General features: G+C 42.7%; 1 protein-coding gene across 4 annotated transcripts in view; it reads right to left on the bottom strand.

Moving 5' to 3' along the window:
• AAK1 (AP2 associated kinase 1) overlaps nt 1-20,350 on the bottom strand; it is a 167,368-nt gene that overhangs the window by 54,079 nt on the left and 92,939 nt on the right. For all 4 annotated transcript variants that reach the window (XM_024738184.1, XM_024738185.1, XM_024738186.1 and 1 more), the window contains exons 6-12: nt 15,802-15,923; nt 14,535-14,616; nt 13,895-14,027; nt 10,849-10,952; nt 8,468-8,547; nt 4,441-4,595; nt 3,168-3,466 (exon numbers count right to left, since the gene is read on the bottom strand). In XM_024738184.1, the coding sequence (XP_024593952.1) occupies nt 3,168-3,466; nt 4,441-4,595; nt 8,468-8,547; nt 10,849-10,952; nt 13,895-14,027; nt 14,535-14,616; nt 15,802-15,923 (975 nt within the window). The remainder of the gene's footprint in view (nt 1-3,167; nt 3,467-4,440; nt 4,596-8,467; nt 8,548-10,848; nt 10,953-13,894; nt 14,028-14,534; nt 14,617-15,801; nt 15,924-20,350) is intronic.

Genomic DNA, 20,350 nt, shown 5'->3' with positions numbered 1-20,350 from the left:
ATTATGTTAATGTCGTTAGGAATCAAGATTTCCAGATGAGAAAGATACAAATATAAAATCCAAGAAGTTAAACAAAAATCCTATAATTACAAATCTGCTTTAGAAATATAAACTTGAATTCATGGTGTATATTCTATTAAATATATATATATATATGTGTCCTAACTATTCACTGAAAAGGCCTAAAAATAATAACCAACCCATTAGCAAATGGGTATCCCTAGTAGCAAGACTGTGGTCTCTAAATATCATTTCCATTAAAGGGAAACAGCTCCTTGGAGAAATGGCTGATTCCAGGTCAAGGGCAGAATGATTCCGGAACAGCTTGTTACACCAAATAGCAAGGACACATTAAAGGCTACTGGAGTCACAGCCAAAGGACCCAGGAGCCAATCTGAAGAGACTTCCACTGGCCAAAACTGAGACAACTGGGACAAATTTTTTTAACAGCAATGTGTGGAAACATATCAAATATATTAAGATGCATGAACTCATAATGATACTAAGAACAAAACAAAATCTTCATTGTTCACTTCTGGATGGTACTATGAACAAACTCATTATTCTGAAAACTGGTAAACACAGGGAAAGAGTCATGCATTATTTCTGCCTTTTCTGTACACACAGTACCTCAGGGTAATCAAATACTTGCTGAAAAAGTTCTTTACAGGGGACTTCCCTGGTGGTCTAGTGGTTAAGACTCCGTGCTTCCAATGCAGGGGGCGCGAGTTCAACCCCAAGTTCTTTACAGAAAAATCCAGCCCCTAAATAAAGATGGAATGCTAGAATATCACCGCTTTGCCACCCCTAATGAATTAATGGACTTAGGAAACAAACTGAAGGGGAATATTAAGTGACTGGATCAGACAGACAACACCAAACCCACAGATTGATCTTAACATTAATAAAAGAGGGGACAAGCAGACTTTATGCACAGTTTCGCTTTCTGCAGTTTCAGTTACCCGTGATGAACACTGATATGAAAATATTAAATGGGGGGCTTCCCTGGTGGCGCAGTGGTTGAGAGTCCGCCTACTGATGCAGGGGACACGGGTTCGTGCCCCAGTCCGGGAAGATCCCACATGCCGCGGAGCGGCTGGGCCCGTGAGCCATGGCCGCTGAGCCTGCGCGTCCAGAGCCTGTGCTCCGCAACGGGAGAGGCCACAACAGTGAGAGGCCCGCATACCGCAAAAAAAAAAAAAAGAAAATATTAAATGGAAAAGTCCAGAAATAAACAATTCATAAGTTTTAAACTGCATGTTGTTCTGAGCAGTGTGACGAAACCTTGCACCGTCCCATTTCGTCCTGGCTGGGATCCCCAACCATTGACACCATCTGCTCCTGACATGCAACCATTGACACTGTCATGGCTCCATGATTCTGGATCCCAAGAAGCAGATGATCCTCCTTCTGACATATGGTTAGAAGGTCAATAGTAGCCTAACGCTATGTCACAATGCTCATGACATTCACCTTACTTCATCTCATCAAGTAGGCATTTTATCATCTCACATCATCACAAGAATATTTTGTGAGAGACACTACATTCACATAGGTTTTATTACAGTATATTGCTATAATTGATGTATTTTATTATTAGCTATTCTTGTTACTCTCTTACTGTGCCTAATTTATAAATTAAACTTTACCATAGGTATGTATGTATAGGAAAAAACATGGTATATATAGGGTCCGGTACTAGCTGTGGTTTCAGACATCCACTGGGGGTCTTGGAACATATCCCCCACAGATAAGGTGAGACTACTCTACGTCTTGTGATGTTGAGACTACTGTATGTCTCCTGATGTGATGCAACTGGAAGAACAAAGGACTATCAACCTGAATCAAACATTGAGAGGCCTCAAGAAACTACCCGTTTACACAGGGGGTGGTGGAACATATTAAACAACACCACAGGGATGCAATCAACCAAATCCAGAATGTGGGAAATTCTACAGGACAAACGACCCAGTTTCTTTAAAAAAAAAAAAAAGTGGCAAAGGGGAAAAAAAGAGGAGGAAGCCACCTCTGGCTAAAAGGGGGACTTAAAAGATATATCGATCATTATAAAATGAATATATTCAGAGCAAAAAAATGTGAAAAAATATACAAAGCAATTTAAATTATGACACACCAGAAAGAGTTAAACACTACTGGATATTTGATGATAATAAGAAATAATTGTTTTTCTGCTTCAATTTGATGATGGTGTCATGTCAGAAATAAAAAAAGAAAAACAAAAAAGAGTCATGTACCAAAATGTTCATTGCAGCTCTATTTACAATAGCCAGGACGTGGAAGCAACCTAAGTGTCCATCGACAGATGAATGGATAAAGAAGATGTGGCACATATATACAATGGAATATTACTCAACCATAAAAAGAAACAAAATTGAGTTATTTGTAGTGAGGTGGATGGACCTAGAGTTTGTCATACAGAGTGAAATAAGTCAGAAAGAGAAAAACAAATACCATATGCTAACACATATATATGGAATCTAAGAAAAAAAAAAAAGGTCATGAAGAACCTAGGGGTAAGATGGGAATAAAGACACAGACCTATTAGAGAATGGATTTGAGGATATGGGGAGGGGGAAGGGTAAGCTGTGACAAAGTGAGAGAGTGGCATGGACATATATACACTACCAAACGTAAAATAGATAGCTAGTGGGAAGCAGCCGCATAGCACAGGGAGATCAGCTCGGTGCTTTGTGACCATCTAGAGGGGTGGGATACGGAGGGTGGGAGGGAGGGAGATGCAAGAGGAAAGAGATATGGGGAAAGAGATATGGGGAAAGAGATATGTATAACTGATTCACTTTGTTATACAGCAGAAACTAACACACTATTGTAAAGCAAATATACTCCAATAAAGATGTTATAAATAAATAAATAAAAATTTAAAAATGAGTCCTTAAAAACCAGCTTCCTTGCTGAGGTTCCCTGGTGAGGTGCAGAATTCCCCATGGCCTGAGAAGAAGCAGGGGAGGGCTGTGAGTGATGCAGTGAGGGCTCCACCGTGTCAGGTTTAGTGTCTGCCATCTGTGAGTACAACGCTGTGCCGGGTCATGGCTCTCTGTCTTCCCAAGGAAGACACCTGCACATAGTGGACCTCTTCACAGGGATGACTCCCATATGCCAAGCGAGGGTCACATTCACCGCCTTACCTGCTGAGCCTGGGCCTGCTGCTGCTGCTGCTGGTAGAACGTGCCTGCTGGCTGCTGTGCAGGAGGCGGTGCCGCCTGCTGCTGCTGCTGCTGCTGCTGCTGAAGGAAGAGCTGCTGCTGGTGCTGGGGTGTGGCCTGGGCCTGGGTGGGCAGACCCTGGGCCTGCGTGGAAGGCGGCTGCTGTGGGGTGGGCGGAGCCTGGGGCTGCTTGGGCTGAGACTGCGGTAGGGGTTGGCTGGGTGGAGGCTGGGGTTTTGGTTGAGGAACGCTGGCTAAAAGGCCAGGCTGATTGCTGGATCCTGCAAGGAGAATAAACTCCATATAAGGGCTCAAAACTCTCCCAAACGAACGCGGCTTTCTTTCTTGCCAAAGCAATAAAGAGGGGGTGATCAGTGGACAGATAATCCCAAGATCCATGGGCTTCTCACTGTCCTTGCACCTGGAAGGCCCTTCCTTCTTCTTGCCATACTACGTGCTTCATATTTTTCAAAACATGGGTCCAATAACAGTGTTCAATGCTTGTCTCCTTCAAAAAGTCCTCCCTTGCTCACCACCCCATTTAGTCAATTACTCCTTGAGTCAGCACCCTGAGGATCTACATATTCAACTGGACTCTGACGCTACTGTACATAAACACAGTCTTTGCATTTGTGGCACACTGCAGGACAAAAGCATCCTTTGATGGTTTACATGTATGTTACACAACCCCAGTCTGGATGCCTGATTGTAAGTAAATGACCACCAACTTCACCAACAGCAGCTTCCTGGTAGGGGGGAGTGATGGCTGTGTTCAGTTACTTGATAATTTGGATCAGTCCTCTTTACAAAAGGAAACTCAGTCCGCTCATTAGAAGTGGAAAAACAAAACATGAAGAGGTGACAGATACTTCAAGAGACAGAGCATTAAAGAAATAATTCCTCTGTGTCCAAAAAGATTTTTTTTTTTAATGCAAAGAGAAGTATATGAAATAGAGAGGGAGGCAGGGGATGAATGGACCACGTCGTAAAATCAGGGCCAAGACTAGAAAAAATAGAGACAACAGGCTTCAGTGGCCTTGGAGATCCACTGGAGAATTCAATGTGAGGCCTTCCTTTTGGCCAGCCATTACCCGTACAACTTCAAAGGCAGCTCATCTCCAGTTCCTCGAGGAAAACCATTACTCTTTACATGTCTCTAGATTCCATTCCAGGAAAAGCCAGGCTTTCCAAGACTTCTCTACAGTCCAGGATGACAAAGAGGTGTACCAAGTTTCAAACCAACCTAGTTACTGACCTGTGGCCTGAGGTGGGGGCTGAACTGTGGCCCTCTTTCGAGGTGTCAGGGCTGGCTGGATGGGAAGGATTCCTGGGTTGGGCTGAGTCTGCCCAGCTTTAGGCCTCTGGCGGGGTGCTATTGAAGTCTCTGTGGTGGGAATGGGATCTGTCAGTCTAGAAAGAGAAAAAGTGAAAAAGAAACTGCCTGTTAAAGCGTGAGAAAATGAAGAGGGGGTAGACAGAGTACATGATGGATAAGCTTTCACCTCCACATTCATCCAAACCTTTCATATCCACTTAATCAACATTTCCCAGAGGGTATTCCACAGGATGTTACGTGTTACTAGATGTTATGAAAAAGAAAAGGTGGGCAAGTAAGTTTTAACACACTGGTCAAAATATCAGATTCCTTTCTAGAAAAACTTTTCACTTGTGAACGTGCAAGGAATACCTCAAAGACAGCATTATATAGAATGCAACATTTCTCAAACTTTTTTGATCTTGGGACCATTTTGCCTAATACTTCTTAGGATTTCCTAGAATATACTTTGATGATAATGCAAAGAGGGGTTTAAAGCAGGTGGTTTTCAGATGTACAGGGACTCAAACTTGATTCGAACTAGCTGTCAAAATGGTCTCTCTATAATAAGAAGCATCAAATGAGTTAATCCAATAATGCAACTAGAAGGAATAAGTAAACAACTCAAGATAAAGGATTTGGGGAGTGTGACAGGAACTCTATTTCCTCCAATACACATATTTGCTTTTTTCCATGGTAATAACAATTTTTAGCTGGACATAGGGTCACCCAGAGTAAAAATCACATTGCCCAGTCTCGCTTGTAATCAGGTATGGTCATGCGTCTAAGTTCTGGCCTACGTGGGATATAAACAGATTGTTATGTAGCAGTTTCTAGAAACCTTAAGAAACTCTGTGCCTGCTCTTTGTCTCTCTTCTTCTTTGGCAATTCCTTGATCCTGCTGCTTGGAAGAGGGATGCTGCCATATCGGTCCATGAGGGCATGGCCACAACCATAGGGATGGTGGAGTGATGAGCTTAAAGCAGCCTGGGTACCTGAGGGCTTTGTGGAACAGAACTCCATATCAGCCCTGGATTACTTGCCTCCAGATGTTGTTTACTTGAGAGAAAAAAAAAATCTATCTTACATAAGCCACTGTCATTTGCACTTTCTAGAACTCACAGCCAAATCTAATCTAAATGAGTACAGAGTGTAGTCTGCTTGCTCCTTGTGATGGTGCTACAGCCCAGGTGGTAGCTTCCCTTGATTTAGAGCAGTGCAGGAAGCTGGCTACTAGCTAACTTAGATCAGAGTGGCTATCCTTTGAAAACACACTTTAGGGAGTAATAGCTGAGGTGAAGGCCAAAATAAACAAGCTTCGTGAATATTTCCAAAATATATCTGGCACAGCCTCCATAAAATGCAAAATAGGAAGCAGAGCAGCTGGCCCCATGTCCTTCCTCATGACATGTCTCCAAGGCAAGCCCATTCTGGACCCTGAGGCTTTTCACTGGCATCCTGCTCTCATGCTGGGTGGAAAGCTGGTAATGTAAAAGCTATCACATCGGAGAGGCTGTGACCTGGGGAAGGGAGGTGGGAAGGAAAACAGGACAGATGCTGGGAAAGAGGAGAAAGGGGTAAGAAAGATCAAGCCAAGGGTGAGGGAGGTAAACAGACTTCTGTAGAAAACCAAACGCCAAGAACTTCCACACTGGTCTCCTAAGGGTAACATTTTTAGAATCAATGGGATTTGGAGTCAAAGAAAACCGTACTTGAACTCTAGCTCCCCAGTAACTAACTGTGATAACAGGCATGCCACTGAACCTCTTTTAGCCTGGGGTCCCTTATGTATAAAATGGAGACAATAATACCTACTTTATGAGGCAGATGAGAACATCAAATGTATCAATAACTGTAAAACCATTTTATAAACTGAAGCGTGCTCAAAATGTTAGTTTGTACGGACCTCAGTATATTGTAAGAAAATACAGATCTTGAAGCCAGGAGATCTGGCTCTAAGTTGCCCTATCTGTGTGATCCTGGGCAAACCACTTAATGTGCAGAGTAGAAAGAGTGAGGATGCTGGAGTTCTGGTTCTTCTGCTAATCACATACTGACTAACTACCCTGAGCAGCTGACTTACAATTCTGAGTCTCTGTTTCCTCATCTGTGAAGTGAGAACAGCAACAACCTCACAGATTTGTTTTAAGGGGGGGAAAAGGTCATCTTATTTATGTAAAGTACCTAGTATGGTAGCTGGTATATGTGATGCCTCAATGAATAGTGGCTACTTTAAAAATAGAGTTTGAGGACAATTCCCTGGTGATCCAGTGGTTAGGACTCTGCAGTTTCACAGAGGGCGAGGGTTCAATCCCTGGTTGGGGAACTAAGATCCCACAAGACGCGTGACGGGGCCAAGAAAAAAAAAAAAAAAGGAGTTTGAAAGAAAAACCCACCTCTCAGGACTGGGAAGCAAATGTGATCACGCAAATGAAATCGCTGCAGGTTATATACAGGACAGCTTAGATCCAAATCTCTTGGCTGTAAGGTCTGTATATTCTTGCAGCATTACTGAGGTCCACACAAACTAACAGTTTGGGCACCACAGAGCTTATATAAGTTACACAGTCACAGGAGTGTTTGATGTTCTCATCTGCCTCATGATGTAGGTATTATTTTCTCCATTTTATACAACACGGTACCACTCAAACGTCAGCAGGTATTATAATTTTTATAAATGTTTATGCTTTGTGGGAATGGATCTTTGCTTAGCCTCTATACATACCAAGTCTGGGCCTAGTACAAGATGGCCATAAGCCCAAAAGATTAAGCTAATTAAATCAGCCCCAAAAGCAATTCCTAGAGGTGAGCATGGCAGACTTACTAACATATAAACAGAATGCAAAGTAACATCATGGACGTAGTTTGCTAAGTTTGTTAAAAACCAAAGTCTTATTACTTTAGAGCCACATCTGGAATAGACACACAACAGGCATTCTGTAAATATTCAAGAATTTTCGTAAACAGAAGTTATTTTACTATTCTATTAAAATTCATATATTCCCATCTAGGGTGCTTTGTTGATAAAATTTGCACTAAGGCTTCCTTGACGTGGGAGTGTGGTAGAAAAGTAGGGTATAAACAACTCTGGGACTACCCTGAGAATTTGCCATTTGGAAGACATGGCAGCCATGAGGATGTGCCTTGCAGACCTTCGACTACCAGGGTGTAAAAGACCAAGTGGCCCAGCTATTGTGCTCCTGAAATCCACTGCCCTGTGTGCCCCGAGGCCACGCTTCCCAGAGGCTGCTCTCAGCCATAATGTCCCAGCCACAAGGATATTAAGGTAGGCCGGTTCCTAAAAGACAGGACTCCTGGACAATGCACCTTCCTTACCTCGTGTGGCAGGCAGTCCAGGTCACTTGGAGCCAACCTTCTCCTCCCTGCTCTGGGTCAGACTTCCGTGCTTTCTGATGGCTCTCCCAGCTTCCTCGGCACCCACTCTATTTTCTCGCACAGGGGCATTTCCCCAAATAAAACCCTAGCTTCTTGACTCCTCTCTTGACCTGCTACTTGGAAGAACCTCCGTTATTTAGAATGTGATTACCGAAGATCCATACGCTCTTCCGCTGTTCATGGACTCAATGCTTTGACCTGTACTTTCCTAATGTGGCTGGAGCCCCAGAAAGTAGGATTTCCTGGAGATTAATGTGGTGGACTAGGCTATGCAAAGGCCAGGACACATGTTTAGCAATATTGTACTAGCAATACTTAAGGTCTGCTGTCACCGCACCTCTGAATGCCCTGCACCTATTCCCAAGCAAAGGGAGTAGCTGTGGGGTTCTCGATTCTCTTTCAGATGTAGATCTCTGTATCTTACTATATTCCAACTTGCACTCCCAAAGAACAGTTTCTGCCTGGGGGAGACAGAGCTTCCTTTCCTGTTCTGTGCAGCCTCTGGCCATGGCAGCGTTAAGAATCAAGAACCATAAGGTGCCCTCCCCTGCTACTACAGCAACTTTCTTACCTGGCCTTTGGCTGGGTCTTTTTTGCAGCTGCCTCACTGGCTTTCACTGGTTCAGGGAGCTTTGCAGGAATGGGAGAGTTCTATAGAATTGAAAGAAAATTTTAATAGGACACCAGAGATTTTTTAAAATAATTGACATGTAACTGCCATACATTATATTAGTTTCAGGTGTACAATATAATTGATTTGATATTTGTAAATATTGCAAAATGACCACCACAATGAGTCTAGTTAACATCTACCACCATATGCAGCTATAGAATTTTTTCTCTTGTGATGAGAACTTTTAAGATCTACTCTCTCAGCAACCTTCAAATATGCAATGCAGTATTACTAAGTATAGTCACCATGCTGTATATTACATCCCCATGACTTATTCATTTTATACCTAGAGATCTGTACCTTTTGACTCCCTTCTCCCATTTCACCCAATTCCCAAAACTCACCCCACAGATTTCTTTGAAAAAGAATAACCAGCATGATTGGGCCAATGGAAATACACATTAGGGTCTTCCGGAGTGGCTTTCAGACCCTGATCTCCGGTCTGGGAAGGGAAGAAGTTAACCTAAGTATATCCCACTGGACTCAGCCCCAGTCAGGGAGGCAAAGGATCTGAGAAGGGGACAGAGCAGCCTGAGTACAGCACACTCCACCCCTGCCATTCTCAACCTCTGGGCCAGGCAAGAGCACTGGGGCTTGATCTCAGCTCCCTCCCCCTCCTACAGCACAGCTTAGAAGTGATGTTATGAAAGGAATGAAAAGAGGTCTGTAAGCTATACTTAAGCTCTCAGCTAGATCTTAGAGACGTTGGTGCTGACTAGTGGGCGAAGCCAGGGTGCAGCTAGCCTTCAGTGAGAACGCTGGGGGAAACCCACAGCCGCGGTGTGTGTGGTTGCTGAGCCAGCCCCTCTTCCCAGCATGTGAGGCACTGCTCAACCCACAAGGCAGGCGGAGCTCCTCGGGCTTGGATTCTGCACCATCCGTCTAACAGCGCCTCCTGTGGTTAGGGGGCCACAAGACAACGGCTGACCACCACTGAGCAAGTGCCAAACGGCTTGAGACTGGTGACGCTTACTTTTTAAAAATGAGTTACCAACCTGAATGCTTCCAATCCTATTGCACGTTATTTAACTTCATGAATGGGAAAGTGGGACAGCAAAAGCGATCACGTTGTCTTAGGTTACCGCACAGTATCCTTCGTTTTAATCTGGGAAACCCGAACCATGGAACACTAATAATGAAAGTGGCTTTTAGGAGGCACCTCCATTTCCCTCATGTTTTCAGGTGGGGGGGGGGAGGGGATTTTGGCTAGAAAATTTCTCCTAGCTTCTCTCCCACCCCCCAAGCATTCCTCTCCCAAGGGAAAGGGGGAACTCACTTGACTGATAAGACTGGGAGAGAAAAGTGAGCTGGTCTGGCTTGCCCTCGGCCCCCCTCCTCTATGGACGAGCCTGTCCCTCAGGAACCAGGCGTTCGCTGCTCAGTCATGTGGAGCTAATGTTAGGGAGCCTGACTGGTCAAGCCACATTCCCTGACTCAGTCTTCTTAGTAATAAAGCCAATATGCTGAGCTCCACCTGAACGATTCCCACATCTGATTCCAAATGTGGGAGTGAAAGAGAAGTGTTACTTATCAGCACCCTCAAGCTCCAGTAGTGACATCAGAAGTTCATTACTGGAGAAACTATAAGACAATTCGCAATTAGAAATTTTTTACTCCAGCATCCATTAGTAAAATATTCAAGAAAGTTGCATCATACCATGACATGAGAAATATGCCAAGGCTACAAGAAGGGTGTTTGCAAGCACCGTACTCTGAAAACTGTCTGTAGAGTTTAGGATGAATATGTGTAGAAAACATTCTGATGGCCTGACATATGTGGGGAGGGTAGAAGAAAAGGAGTGTGCATTCCAGACTGGCCAGCAACGGAAGCAAAATCAAGAAAGGTCTGCTACAGCAAAGGAGGAAAGGGACAAGGGGCTTATGTTCCACTAGGCACAGTGGCAAGTCCAGGGCCTTGCCTTAGGGAAACGGCCTGCCCAACCTCCTCTCGGTAAATACAACAGGCACGTTGGCTCTCAGGGAACTAGGACAGCTGACAAGGTAAAGTTGGTCAATCTTTACCCAAAGCGTTCAACTCAATCCCCAGGGGGTGTGTGTGTGTGTGTGTGTGTGTAAAATTGCCTCAGTTTTATAACTAAATTCTATGGGAAAAGTGGATTCCCTTTATAGCAACTCCTTCATAGTTAGCCTTGTTTGAATGCCCCCTACTAGATAAAGCAAGGGACGCCTTATTCGTTTAAACAGCTGATTAATACCCCAGGAATGCTAAATGACAATTCAATCATGTTTACTTCCCCTAAAAAGCACCTTTCACATACCTGTACATTTGGAATTGGGCATTCTTTCTTGAGTAGTTTAAATGAGAAGTAGGAGACCTGGTAAATATCTGGCCTTTTGTCAGGGTCTGGTTCCAACATATACCCTAAGATAAACAAACATATATGAATTATTTAATAATACCCAAAGAGTTATTACATTAGCTAAGAAGCATAATTTCTCTATTACCAAAATTCTGTCTCTTTAAAATTTTTATTTCTCATAAAAGTCAGACAGTATGATTAGCCCTTTTCTTCCCCTCTCAGAAAGGGAAGCTCTAACTTTCCTAAAATTTTAAATATCTGCAAGAAAATAACAAAGTTTTTGAATTGTAACAAAGATACTTTAAGTTCACATTCTGTGACCTGCACAGCAGGGACTCAAGTTCTCAGTGTGGAACTTAACACATTCATTTTCTGGTACCTTCCTTCTTTCATACTATCAGCTAGACAAATGATTATTCTTGATAATTATAACCAAAACTCAAATTTCATGAATTTACTTATTTTATTCTTTTGTTGGAGGTACTAGCTGGTTTCCAATCTAAAAGAAATGACAAGATAACAAATACATCTCTACTTTTACTGTGATCTACAGATCATGTGTCTGTTTCCAGGTCCTTTAAGCTTCTGCTCTTTCTGAAGCTGGAAAAATCCCCAGGGGAAAAAATCCTTGAGAATACACACAAACACATACACATATACATGTAAACAGCAATGTAAGGCAATTTATTGCTTAAGTAATCAAATGAATGGTTCGGACCCTAAATTGAGAAAAGACTGATGAGGCTGCAGCCTTATGAAGCCCTTTGCAGAAGAGGCAGGAGCGGAGCTGGTCCTTGAAGGCAGGAAAAAACTTAGTCAGTCAGGGCAAAAGCAGAGAAAAAGACATTCCAGGTAAGAAAACAGTCTGAGCAAAGACGGACTTGGAGAAAGGCAACAGAACGCTTTGTTGCAAGGAATAGAGGAACCAAGAGGACAGGGCAGAGGTCTCCTTGTCAGAGAATAAAGGGAAATAAGGTGGGGAGGATGAATCCAGAATATATGGGACCATTGGCAAGCCATGAGGTTTACTGAATAGGGACATGATAGGGTGGTATTTTGTAAGATTAATCTCATAGTGAGGGTGTGTTGGACATTCAGGCCAATCCACCAGTACAGGCATGAGCCGACAGGGTCGGTATATATTATGGTGACAGTGATGAGAACAGAGAGAAATGTCAAGCAAACAGGAGAAACTTCAAAGAAAGCGTTAATGCTGCTTAGGAAATGACTGACTCTATTCTGTCTTGCTAGCCAGATCCAAAGAAAACGTTAAATTTCAGTCATCTGGGCTTGAATGGCGACACCACTGATAGAAACTGAAAAGAGGAGAGGGGAACCTTGTACTGGGAGTGAAAGGGGCATGTGTGTGTGTGTGTGTGTGTGTGTGTGTGTGTGTGTGTGTGTGTGTGTGTGTGTTCGCGCGTGGGGGGATAACAAGAAATGCATTTTCAGACCTGTGAGTTAGGGTGACAGTGGACTCTTCCAACAGTTTGTAAAGTGAAACAGATCAGAGTTTAGGAAAGATGCCATGTTACACACATTCATAAAGAGCTGTTTTTCGTAATACGAATTTGCTGCACAAAAGTAAAAAAAAAAAAAATTTTTTTTGCAAAAATTCCTACCATTCTAGCAATAAATTTGGCAATTTCCCCATATTTCCTTGCAATCTCATTTACATAGCTGTAATTTTAGTACAGATATCAATATAATGCTTTACCTCTGAAAACATCCAACAACCATTAAACACGATATTCCATTCCTTTAAATACTGCTCCCGCTTCTGTATTAATAAACGGAAGAGGCAGATTGATAAAACTCGTGTAAACTAGTATAATGGAATGGGTAGTCACTTAAAAGCTACTACTATGTTAACTTGGGTGCATTACCTATACTTTTTGAGGCTCCGTTTCCTCATTTGTATAATAGGGATAATTATATTTACTATATAGCAGTGGTCCCTAACCTTTTTGGCACCAGGGACCGGTTTCATGGAACACAACTTTTCCACGGACGGGGGGCGGGGTTGGGGGGGAATGGTTCAGGTGGTAATGTGAGCGACGGGGAGCTGCAGATGAAGCTTGGCTCGCTTGCCCGCCGCTCACCTGCTGTGAGGCCGGGTTCCTAAGAGGCCATGGATGGGTACCGGTCCACGGCCCAGGGGGTTGGGGACCCCTGCTATATAGGGTTTTAAGAATTAAATGAGGTACACGTAGGCCTTCAACAAATGTCAGATGCTCCGCACCACATGTGCTTCTTCTATTTTCTCCAAGTGTATCCCCACCTAGGACCCAAAGTGCGTTACTCAGGATTTACAATCTGTGATTGTTAAAATGTGGATACTAAACATCTTGACCAAAGTAAAAAGATAATAAAAAATCTGTTTCTTTAGCATTCCAATACAGCGGGCTGAGCAAAAATTACTTATTCTGCCATCTGGTTAATAAACATTAGTACATATGCTTACTATGATGATACAAAAGAGTGGGGAATCTTAAAAACATTTTAAAGCATTGAGTTTAAATGCTTTTTATCAAAATCCAGTGATTAACCTAAATGAGAGGAAAAAACCTAGCTCCATAGAGTTATGTAGTCTTAATTATGTATTCACTTCAGCCAACGCACTGCAATTATTTTAATTTGAGTTGCTTCCAGTTTTGCAAAGATGAATTTCTTATCGCTTGATACGAGTCAGCTGGACTCCTTTGGTACCGGAGCTTTCATGCAGACTGCAAGAGAACAGGACAGTACTGTAATGCTCAAAGCCCAGTTAAGATTGCTGCTTGGGTGGCCAGCCCAGGTGTGAAACCAAGTTTAGATTTCTGGCAAAAAGACTCACCACTCTAACTAGACACCGTTACATGGTCTTTGAGTGACCAACAGTTATCAACTGATTTCTTCATTTTTGCATCCCACTCATCACTCCTGGGATCTAATCCCTTTATCCTCCAATCCATTCCTGGAGATTAGAAATAAAAATGTGAAACTAGAAACTTTAAATACTTACGAATTAGGCAATGCATATCTTGGGAATATCGAGAGTTATCAGGAATTGTGAAGTTTCCATCACAAATTGCCACTTGACTCTCTCCAAATGGCAGAGTGAAGTAGCATAATTTATACAACAAACATCCAAGAGCCTAAAAAAGTAAAAAAAGCAGATTGCTACTAGTGATTTATTTATCATAACTGCAAATGGGTCTGCTGAGAGATACTGGCACCATCCACATTTACAGCAAATCTAAACACTCTGTACTATTAACCCGTTAGAAACTTGAATTTAGAACCCAACATCACTATATATCTGCTAAGTTATAATATTTCTATCCTCATTACCAAATTGTGCTCCAATAAAGAACAAGTATTCAGCTGGTTTTGCTCTTAAGAACTAGTAACACATATGTGAGAACCACTTAAATAATGGGCAGGTCACCTGAATAACTTTCACAGAGGTCTAAACTCATTTTCTTTGACATGCTTCGAGAAGCAGTGGCTCATCACCTCGAGTCAAGAATAACCCTGAGGGATAAGTAGACAATGATATGGTACAGTGGCCACTCTTGCTATGGCACTGTCTGCATTAAACTTGGGAGTTTACGGCCAAGACTGCTGACATCTGAGATGTGGATAGGTTAGTTGACACCTACCCAAATGTCTGCCTTCGTAGTGATGATTTTGCCACTGTACAGGTTAACCATTTCTGGTGCTCGATAGGACAGCGTTGTGTATCTACAATCAAGAGATTCATTTTTTGTTAAATATGTCAATGCTATAATTAAAAAACAGGGGTAGCAGAATTACTTTAAAAAATATACTGAGCAGGTGGGGACGCAGACACTAAGGCATTAAATAAACTCTAAAAGCACCTTTTCTTGCTCCTCAAATAACAAAATCTTCTCCTGTAAATCCCTGTTGTCTGATAGTATATTTAGCTGATTTTTTTTTTTTTTAAATAGTAATCCCTTTAGATGTGGCTCGACACAGAGATGTAATACTGGCTGGAACACTCAGGAGGATAAAGTGGGCCCTGGCTAGGCTGGGAGGTGGACGGATCTTTGCTGCCAGCATAAGGCTGAAACAACAGTTTTCCTCTTATCTCTGGCTCAAGAAAAGAGAAGGATAAGCTCATCTTCAAAGTGAGAGTCTTAGTGTTACCAAGCCTGTGATTTGTGCTGCTGGAGTCTCTAGAGCCCAGAGGGCTCTGCGGTTTAGGTGCCCATCAGGGTCTTGGACCGTAAGTCTTCCTGCCCCAGGCTCGGTTGCCAGGCGTGAAGCAGGAACGGAGAGAGAGGATCAGGATATGTGTGCACTCTAGACTGCTGATTTATGAACAGTGATAGTGAGTGCTGGTGCCTGTGAAAAATCCAACACTCTGGACAACAGGGGAAAATGGGTCAGGTTCTTACTGGAATCACAAATCTAAAGAAGCTTTTTTCTCGTGGAAGTCAGTGATTCACTATCTGTAGAGACTTTAACAGCCCTATGCACCACTAATTCCACTAGATTGCAGGTGAGCTCCTTATGAGCAGGAAGGAATACACAGCCATTTAGGTTTCAGTCAAAAGCACAACCGACTGGTAATGCCACAGCTGTCGTGATCCCACTTAAAAACATCACAGTACTTCTAAGGTGTGTGCGCCTTTTTAAGGGCTATGTGATGTAAATCAAAAGATCTATGCATAATGACCATAGGACCATTGATAAAGTGCTGTAAGATTCCTTCACTTTACTCCACTGCTCAATGCTCATGAACCCCTTCCCCATCCTCCACTTAAAATCCAACAGCCCAACTGCCAATGAGGGGCAACTGACAAGCACCACTGTCTTCTCACCCTGACCTTCTCAATCATAAGCTGAAGGTAAAACTGCTGATCCGATAATGGATAAAATTCCAAGAAAGGAGGAAAAGCTTACTTCTTAATCTCATCTTCTACTGCATTGACTCCTTCAGTTTGTGGATTCTGGAATTTGTTGGTAGCACTTCCAAAGTCACACAGGACGTAATGGCCTCGGTCATGCAAGAGAATATTTTCAACCTGAAAAACATTGCCCAGCCGCCCATTCCAAGATACCGTTTAGTAATGTGTTTGAAAATTTGGTTTGCATACACATCAATAAGATACTTTATTTCTGATAATCTCATTAATGTGCATAGGAAAGTTATTCTCCTCTAAGTATGTCAACAAGGGTCATTCCAAGTGGAACAAAAAAAAGATGCATGGCAATAGGGTGAAAAAAGGAAATTCCACGGTGGGGAAGCAAGAGTCCCATTTTCCCAGATTTCTCGTCACATTTCTCAGCTCTGCAGAAATGGTCCTTATACTGTCAAAGCTTTCCTCAGGCCCCCACTCAGACAAATATCACTTCTTCCCTACATTCCTTCAGTACTCTGTTCTTCCTGATGTCAGGGATTTCATTTGGGCCTTATAAACACATATATCAATTTCTTTACTACGATAGGTTAGGATTTTCTGAATTAATAAATATTTGCTATATTTTGCTTACTTCTCAAAGTGATTAAAGGCCTGTGGGCAAATGCACAGTTCTCCTGTTAAAGTATCATCCTTATATACATATATATATGTGTGTGTATATATATATATGTGTGTGTGTATATATATATATATATTTTTTTTTTTTTTTTTTCCCAGTATGTGGGCCTCTCACTGTTGTGGCCTCTCCCATTGTGGAGCACAGGCTCCGGACACGCAGGCTCACGGGCCCAGCCGCTCCGCGGCATGTGGGATCTTCCCAGACCGGGGCACGAACCCGCGTCCCCTGCATTGGCAGGCGGACTCACAACCACTGCGCCACCAGGGAAGCCCATCCTTATATTTTTATAGATGAATTCTTTGGGCAGTGAGTTAGGAGTTCTGGGTTAGAGGGAGCTTCTGAAGACCAGAACCTAGTGAAATCCTTCGTATCAAAGGACACTGCCAAAGAAATAACAAGTCCGAACAGTGGGTACTACTGTACTCAGGAGGTATTAATTGTTGGTATAGGTGAACTGAGCTGGCTGCTTTGCTGGAGCACAGACCTGGCTGTGCATGGGCAGTAAAGATCTTGTTAGGTCAGTAAGTCTGGAGTCTCCATTGTCTTTTGTCTTCAGCCTTCCAAAGACTGATCACCTTCGGAAAACAAAGATAAGGGTAGACTATAAACTCCTTAAGGACAAGCACAGGTATTTGTAGTCTTCTCTACCAATGCCTAACATAGTGCTTAGAACAGAAAATGTTGGTTAAATGGAATAAACTAAAAAAGAGAAACGCATACAACATCCTGTGTGTGTGTGTGTGTGTGTGTGTGTGTGTGAGTCTGTCAGAAATAAGACAGGAGCCACCAAATACCCAGGCCCCTACTATTACTGCTAGTCCTTTAAAAAATATCTTGTCAATTATGATGTCTCTTGTTTCTACACTTTAATTCTTTTAAAATTATAAAAATGTTTATTTTATAGTCTGTATCTGCTAAATCCAATACCTAAAGTCTTTGTTGCAAACTGACTCTGTAGTTTATTGTTTCTTACTCCTACTGAGTGTCACTCATGGTATTGTTGTGAGGGGTTTTGCCATTGTTGTTGTTAACTCGTGTTCCTTGGAATTTATCTGTGGGAAGCCTTGGAGGCCTGAGTTTAAAGTCTATTATTCTTCCAGAGATATCCACTTATGCACCTGGGGCACTAATAACCTATAATCACTTTAATTTACAATTCTGACCTTCGGAGTTTCAGCCACACAGGCAGTGTGAACTATGACCGTAAACTTGCGTGGATACGCTCTTGTGAATAAGAATTCTTACGGGAGACTTGTTCCCCAAAGACAAGCCTGAGTCAGGTAAATATTTCCACCATCTACAGCTTTTTACAATGCTCATGAGTTTAATCTATGTACACCAAGTGAAACAGTCAAGCTATCCTGAACGTATACTCACTTTAGGAATCTACAATAATTCTAACGAGGCAACACTAATATTTCCAATCGAATTTAGAGGTTATAAAAAGAACTGCTACCATTTACTGAGCTTTTACTAATACAAGTACTACTGTCTCAGCACTTTACATGGATTATCTCATTCAATCCTCATAGTAACAATGTAATAATAATCCCTGTTATACAGACAGAGAGAGTGAGGCTCACAGTGATTAAGGAAGGAAGTGAACCTAGGCAATCCAGCTCTAGAGAAGGACAGGGAATTGTCTTTCTGCCAGGGCAGGAAGCAGGTTAGAAGCAGGACAATTACTCCAAGCCCCCCATCCCCATCCTCCTACCCTGGTAGGGATGACTACACTCACCCAATGTACTGGATACAAGCTTAAGGCCAGGGGTATCTTAGTTCTTTATGTTCAGAAATGTCCCTATAATAGGAACCTAGTCAATGAGGAACCAAGTGTCTAAATACTAGTCAGGCTGATTTGCTCAATGTCTGCTAAGCATTCCCCATATTGACTAGTTTTTTTATTCAATTATTGCTCCCTCCACTAGTCAACTCCTAGCCAGTCTTCAAGGCCTTGCTCAAGCCATAACTCCTCAGTAAAACTTTCCATGGCCACCCTACAAAAATCTACAGAACTTACCACTGCTAGGAAGGGTTGACAAAGACCTTCTGTCCAAACCAAGCCATGCCCACTGGTTACTTACCCTCTAGTCTATGGCTGCTTTTTAAGCTCCAACAGCAGACTCAAGCAGTTGAAACAGAGTCTATATAGCTGACAAGCCTAAAATATTTATTCTTTGGCCCTTGGCAGAGAAGTTTGCCAGCCTCTGGTCTATAATTATATTATGCTCATGTGTCCCCTACAATACCTGGCCAGTATTTCACACACATAAGGGACCCCTAAATCCCTTATTAAGTATCTTTCAGCAACAATCTTCCCTGCTGGCCTCATATATCCTACAGGGCGCCTGTGAAACCATGCTTCTCCTGTTGTATGTGTGCAGTCCCTTCCTGAATCAGATTCTCTCCTTCTAACGTTGGAATGTACAATCTAGAAAACTGAAAAGCGAATTCATATCAAAACACAAACAAGGTAGTTCTAGGGACCAAAATCACTGTTGGGGAAGGGAGGAAAACTAAGCAGACAAAGGACAGAATAAAAGATGATTCACATTGGGGTTTTTGGTTTTGTTCCCCGCCCCCCTTGAAAACTAGGTTTGTACTTCTGGTTAGTTCCAGACTGACAGAACTCAGGAATTATACTATATCTAACCTGGTCCCCAGTTGGCCTCCCTCCCTCCCACAAAGATAGCATTGTACAAAACTATATTTACAGGAAAACCAGTTAAAAATTAAGCGTGTGTACAAAAATAGACAAGAGAGCCAGAGATATCAATGTAGGGAAAGCCTGAGCAATATCAAAGAACTATCAATGCAAAGGAGAACCATAATCCCTGCTTTGGTTACCGTGCAAGTCTACTGGGAGGATCAGTTGAGATTACGAAGGTGAGATCCGCTTGGCAGCAGCCACTTTAGCAGTAGCTGCAAGCTCCGCCCTCTCTCCATCCGTCCCTGTGTAACACCAGTGAAGACCTCCGAGCTCCTGCTGGCTGCTGCCTGCATCACCGCCAGCACCATCATCAACAAAACACTTAACACAGAGCATGACATGTGGCAACCACACTGCACCTGGGGTTCAGAAGACCTCAGGGACTATTTTAGATGTCTGGCCTTGGACCAATGTCTTTGGGCTTGTTTCTCATCTGTGAAGTAAAGCTGATAATAATTCTATCACTGTTCTTATGAAGCAAGTAAGAGAATGAACTGTAAATCTCCCTGTACACATGCAAGATAGGTATTGTTATCATTCCTTTATTAAAGAAATACATTTGCACTCCTACTACCTCCTATTACGTGCCAAGTACTCTTCTTGGTGAACAAATCAAAGTTCATCCTCTTGTGGAGCTTAGGGCTTTTTGTTGGTTTTTTTTGGCCACATTGCATGGCATGCGGGATCAAACCTGTCTGTGGCCCTGCAGTGGAAACATGGATTCTTAACCACTGGACCGCCAGGAGGTCCCTTATTTTATTTTTTAATTTTAATTTAATTTTATTTGTGGCCATGCTACAGGGCTTGGGGGATCTTAGTTTGCTGACCAGGGATCGAACCCGTGTCCCCTGCAGTGGAAGCACAGTCTTAATCACTGGACCACCAGGGAAGTCCCTCTCATGGAGCTTAGAGTCCAGTTGATGATTTTTTAAAAAAAGTAATATTAAGTATAACTGCCCGGTAGTGATAAATGTTGTGGAAAAAACTCCAGCATATTAAATGTATGTAAAGTAAAGAAGGATGATACTATAAACAGCACAGTCACCCTGATGAGGGGAGCAGCCATGGACCACGTGGTGGACAAGCATTCCCAGTAGAGAGCGGCCAGCATAAAGGCGCAGAGGTGGGAGCACACATGAGGTGTCTGAGGCACAGAGGCAGGCCTTTGTGGCTGGGGCAGCACCATCGTGGGCACCGGAA

Source organism: Neophocaena asiaeorientalis, unplaced genomic scaffold (assembly GCF_003031525.2).
Source record: "Neophocaena asiaeorientalis asiaeorientalis breed wild unplaced genomic scaffold, Neophocaena_asiaeorientalis_V1.1 scaffold756, whole genome shotgun sequence".
Lineage (NCBI taxonomy): Eukaryota > Metazoa > Chordata > Mammalia > Artiodactyla > Phocoenidae > Neophocaena > Neophocaena asiaeorientalis.
This window is presented reverse-complemented; position numbering and strand designations above follow the sequence as displayed.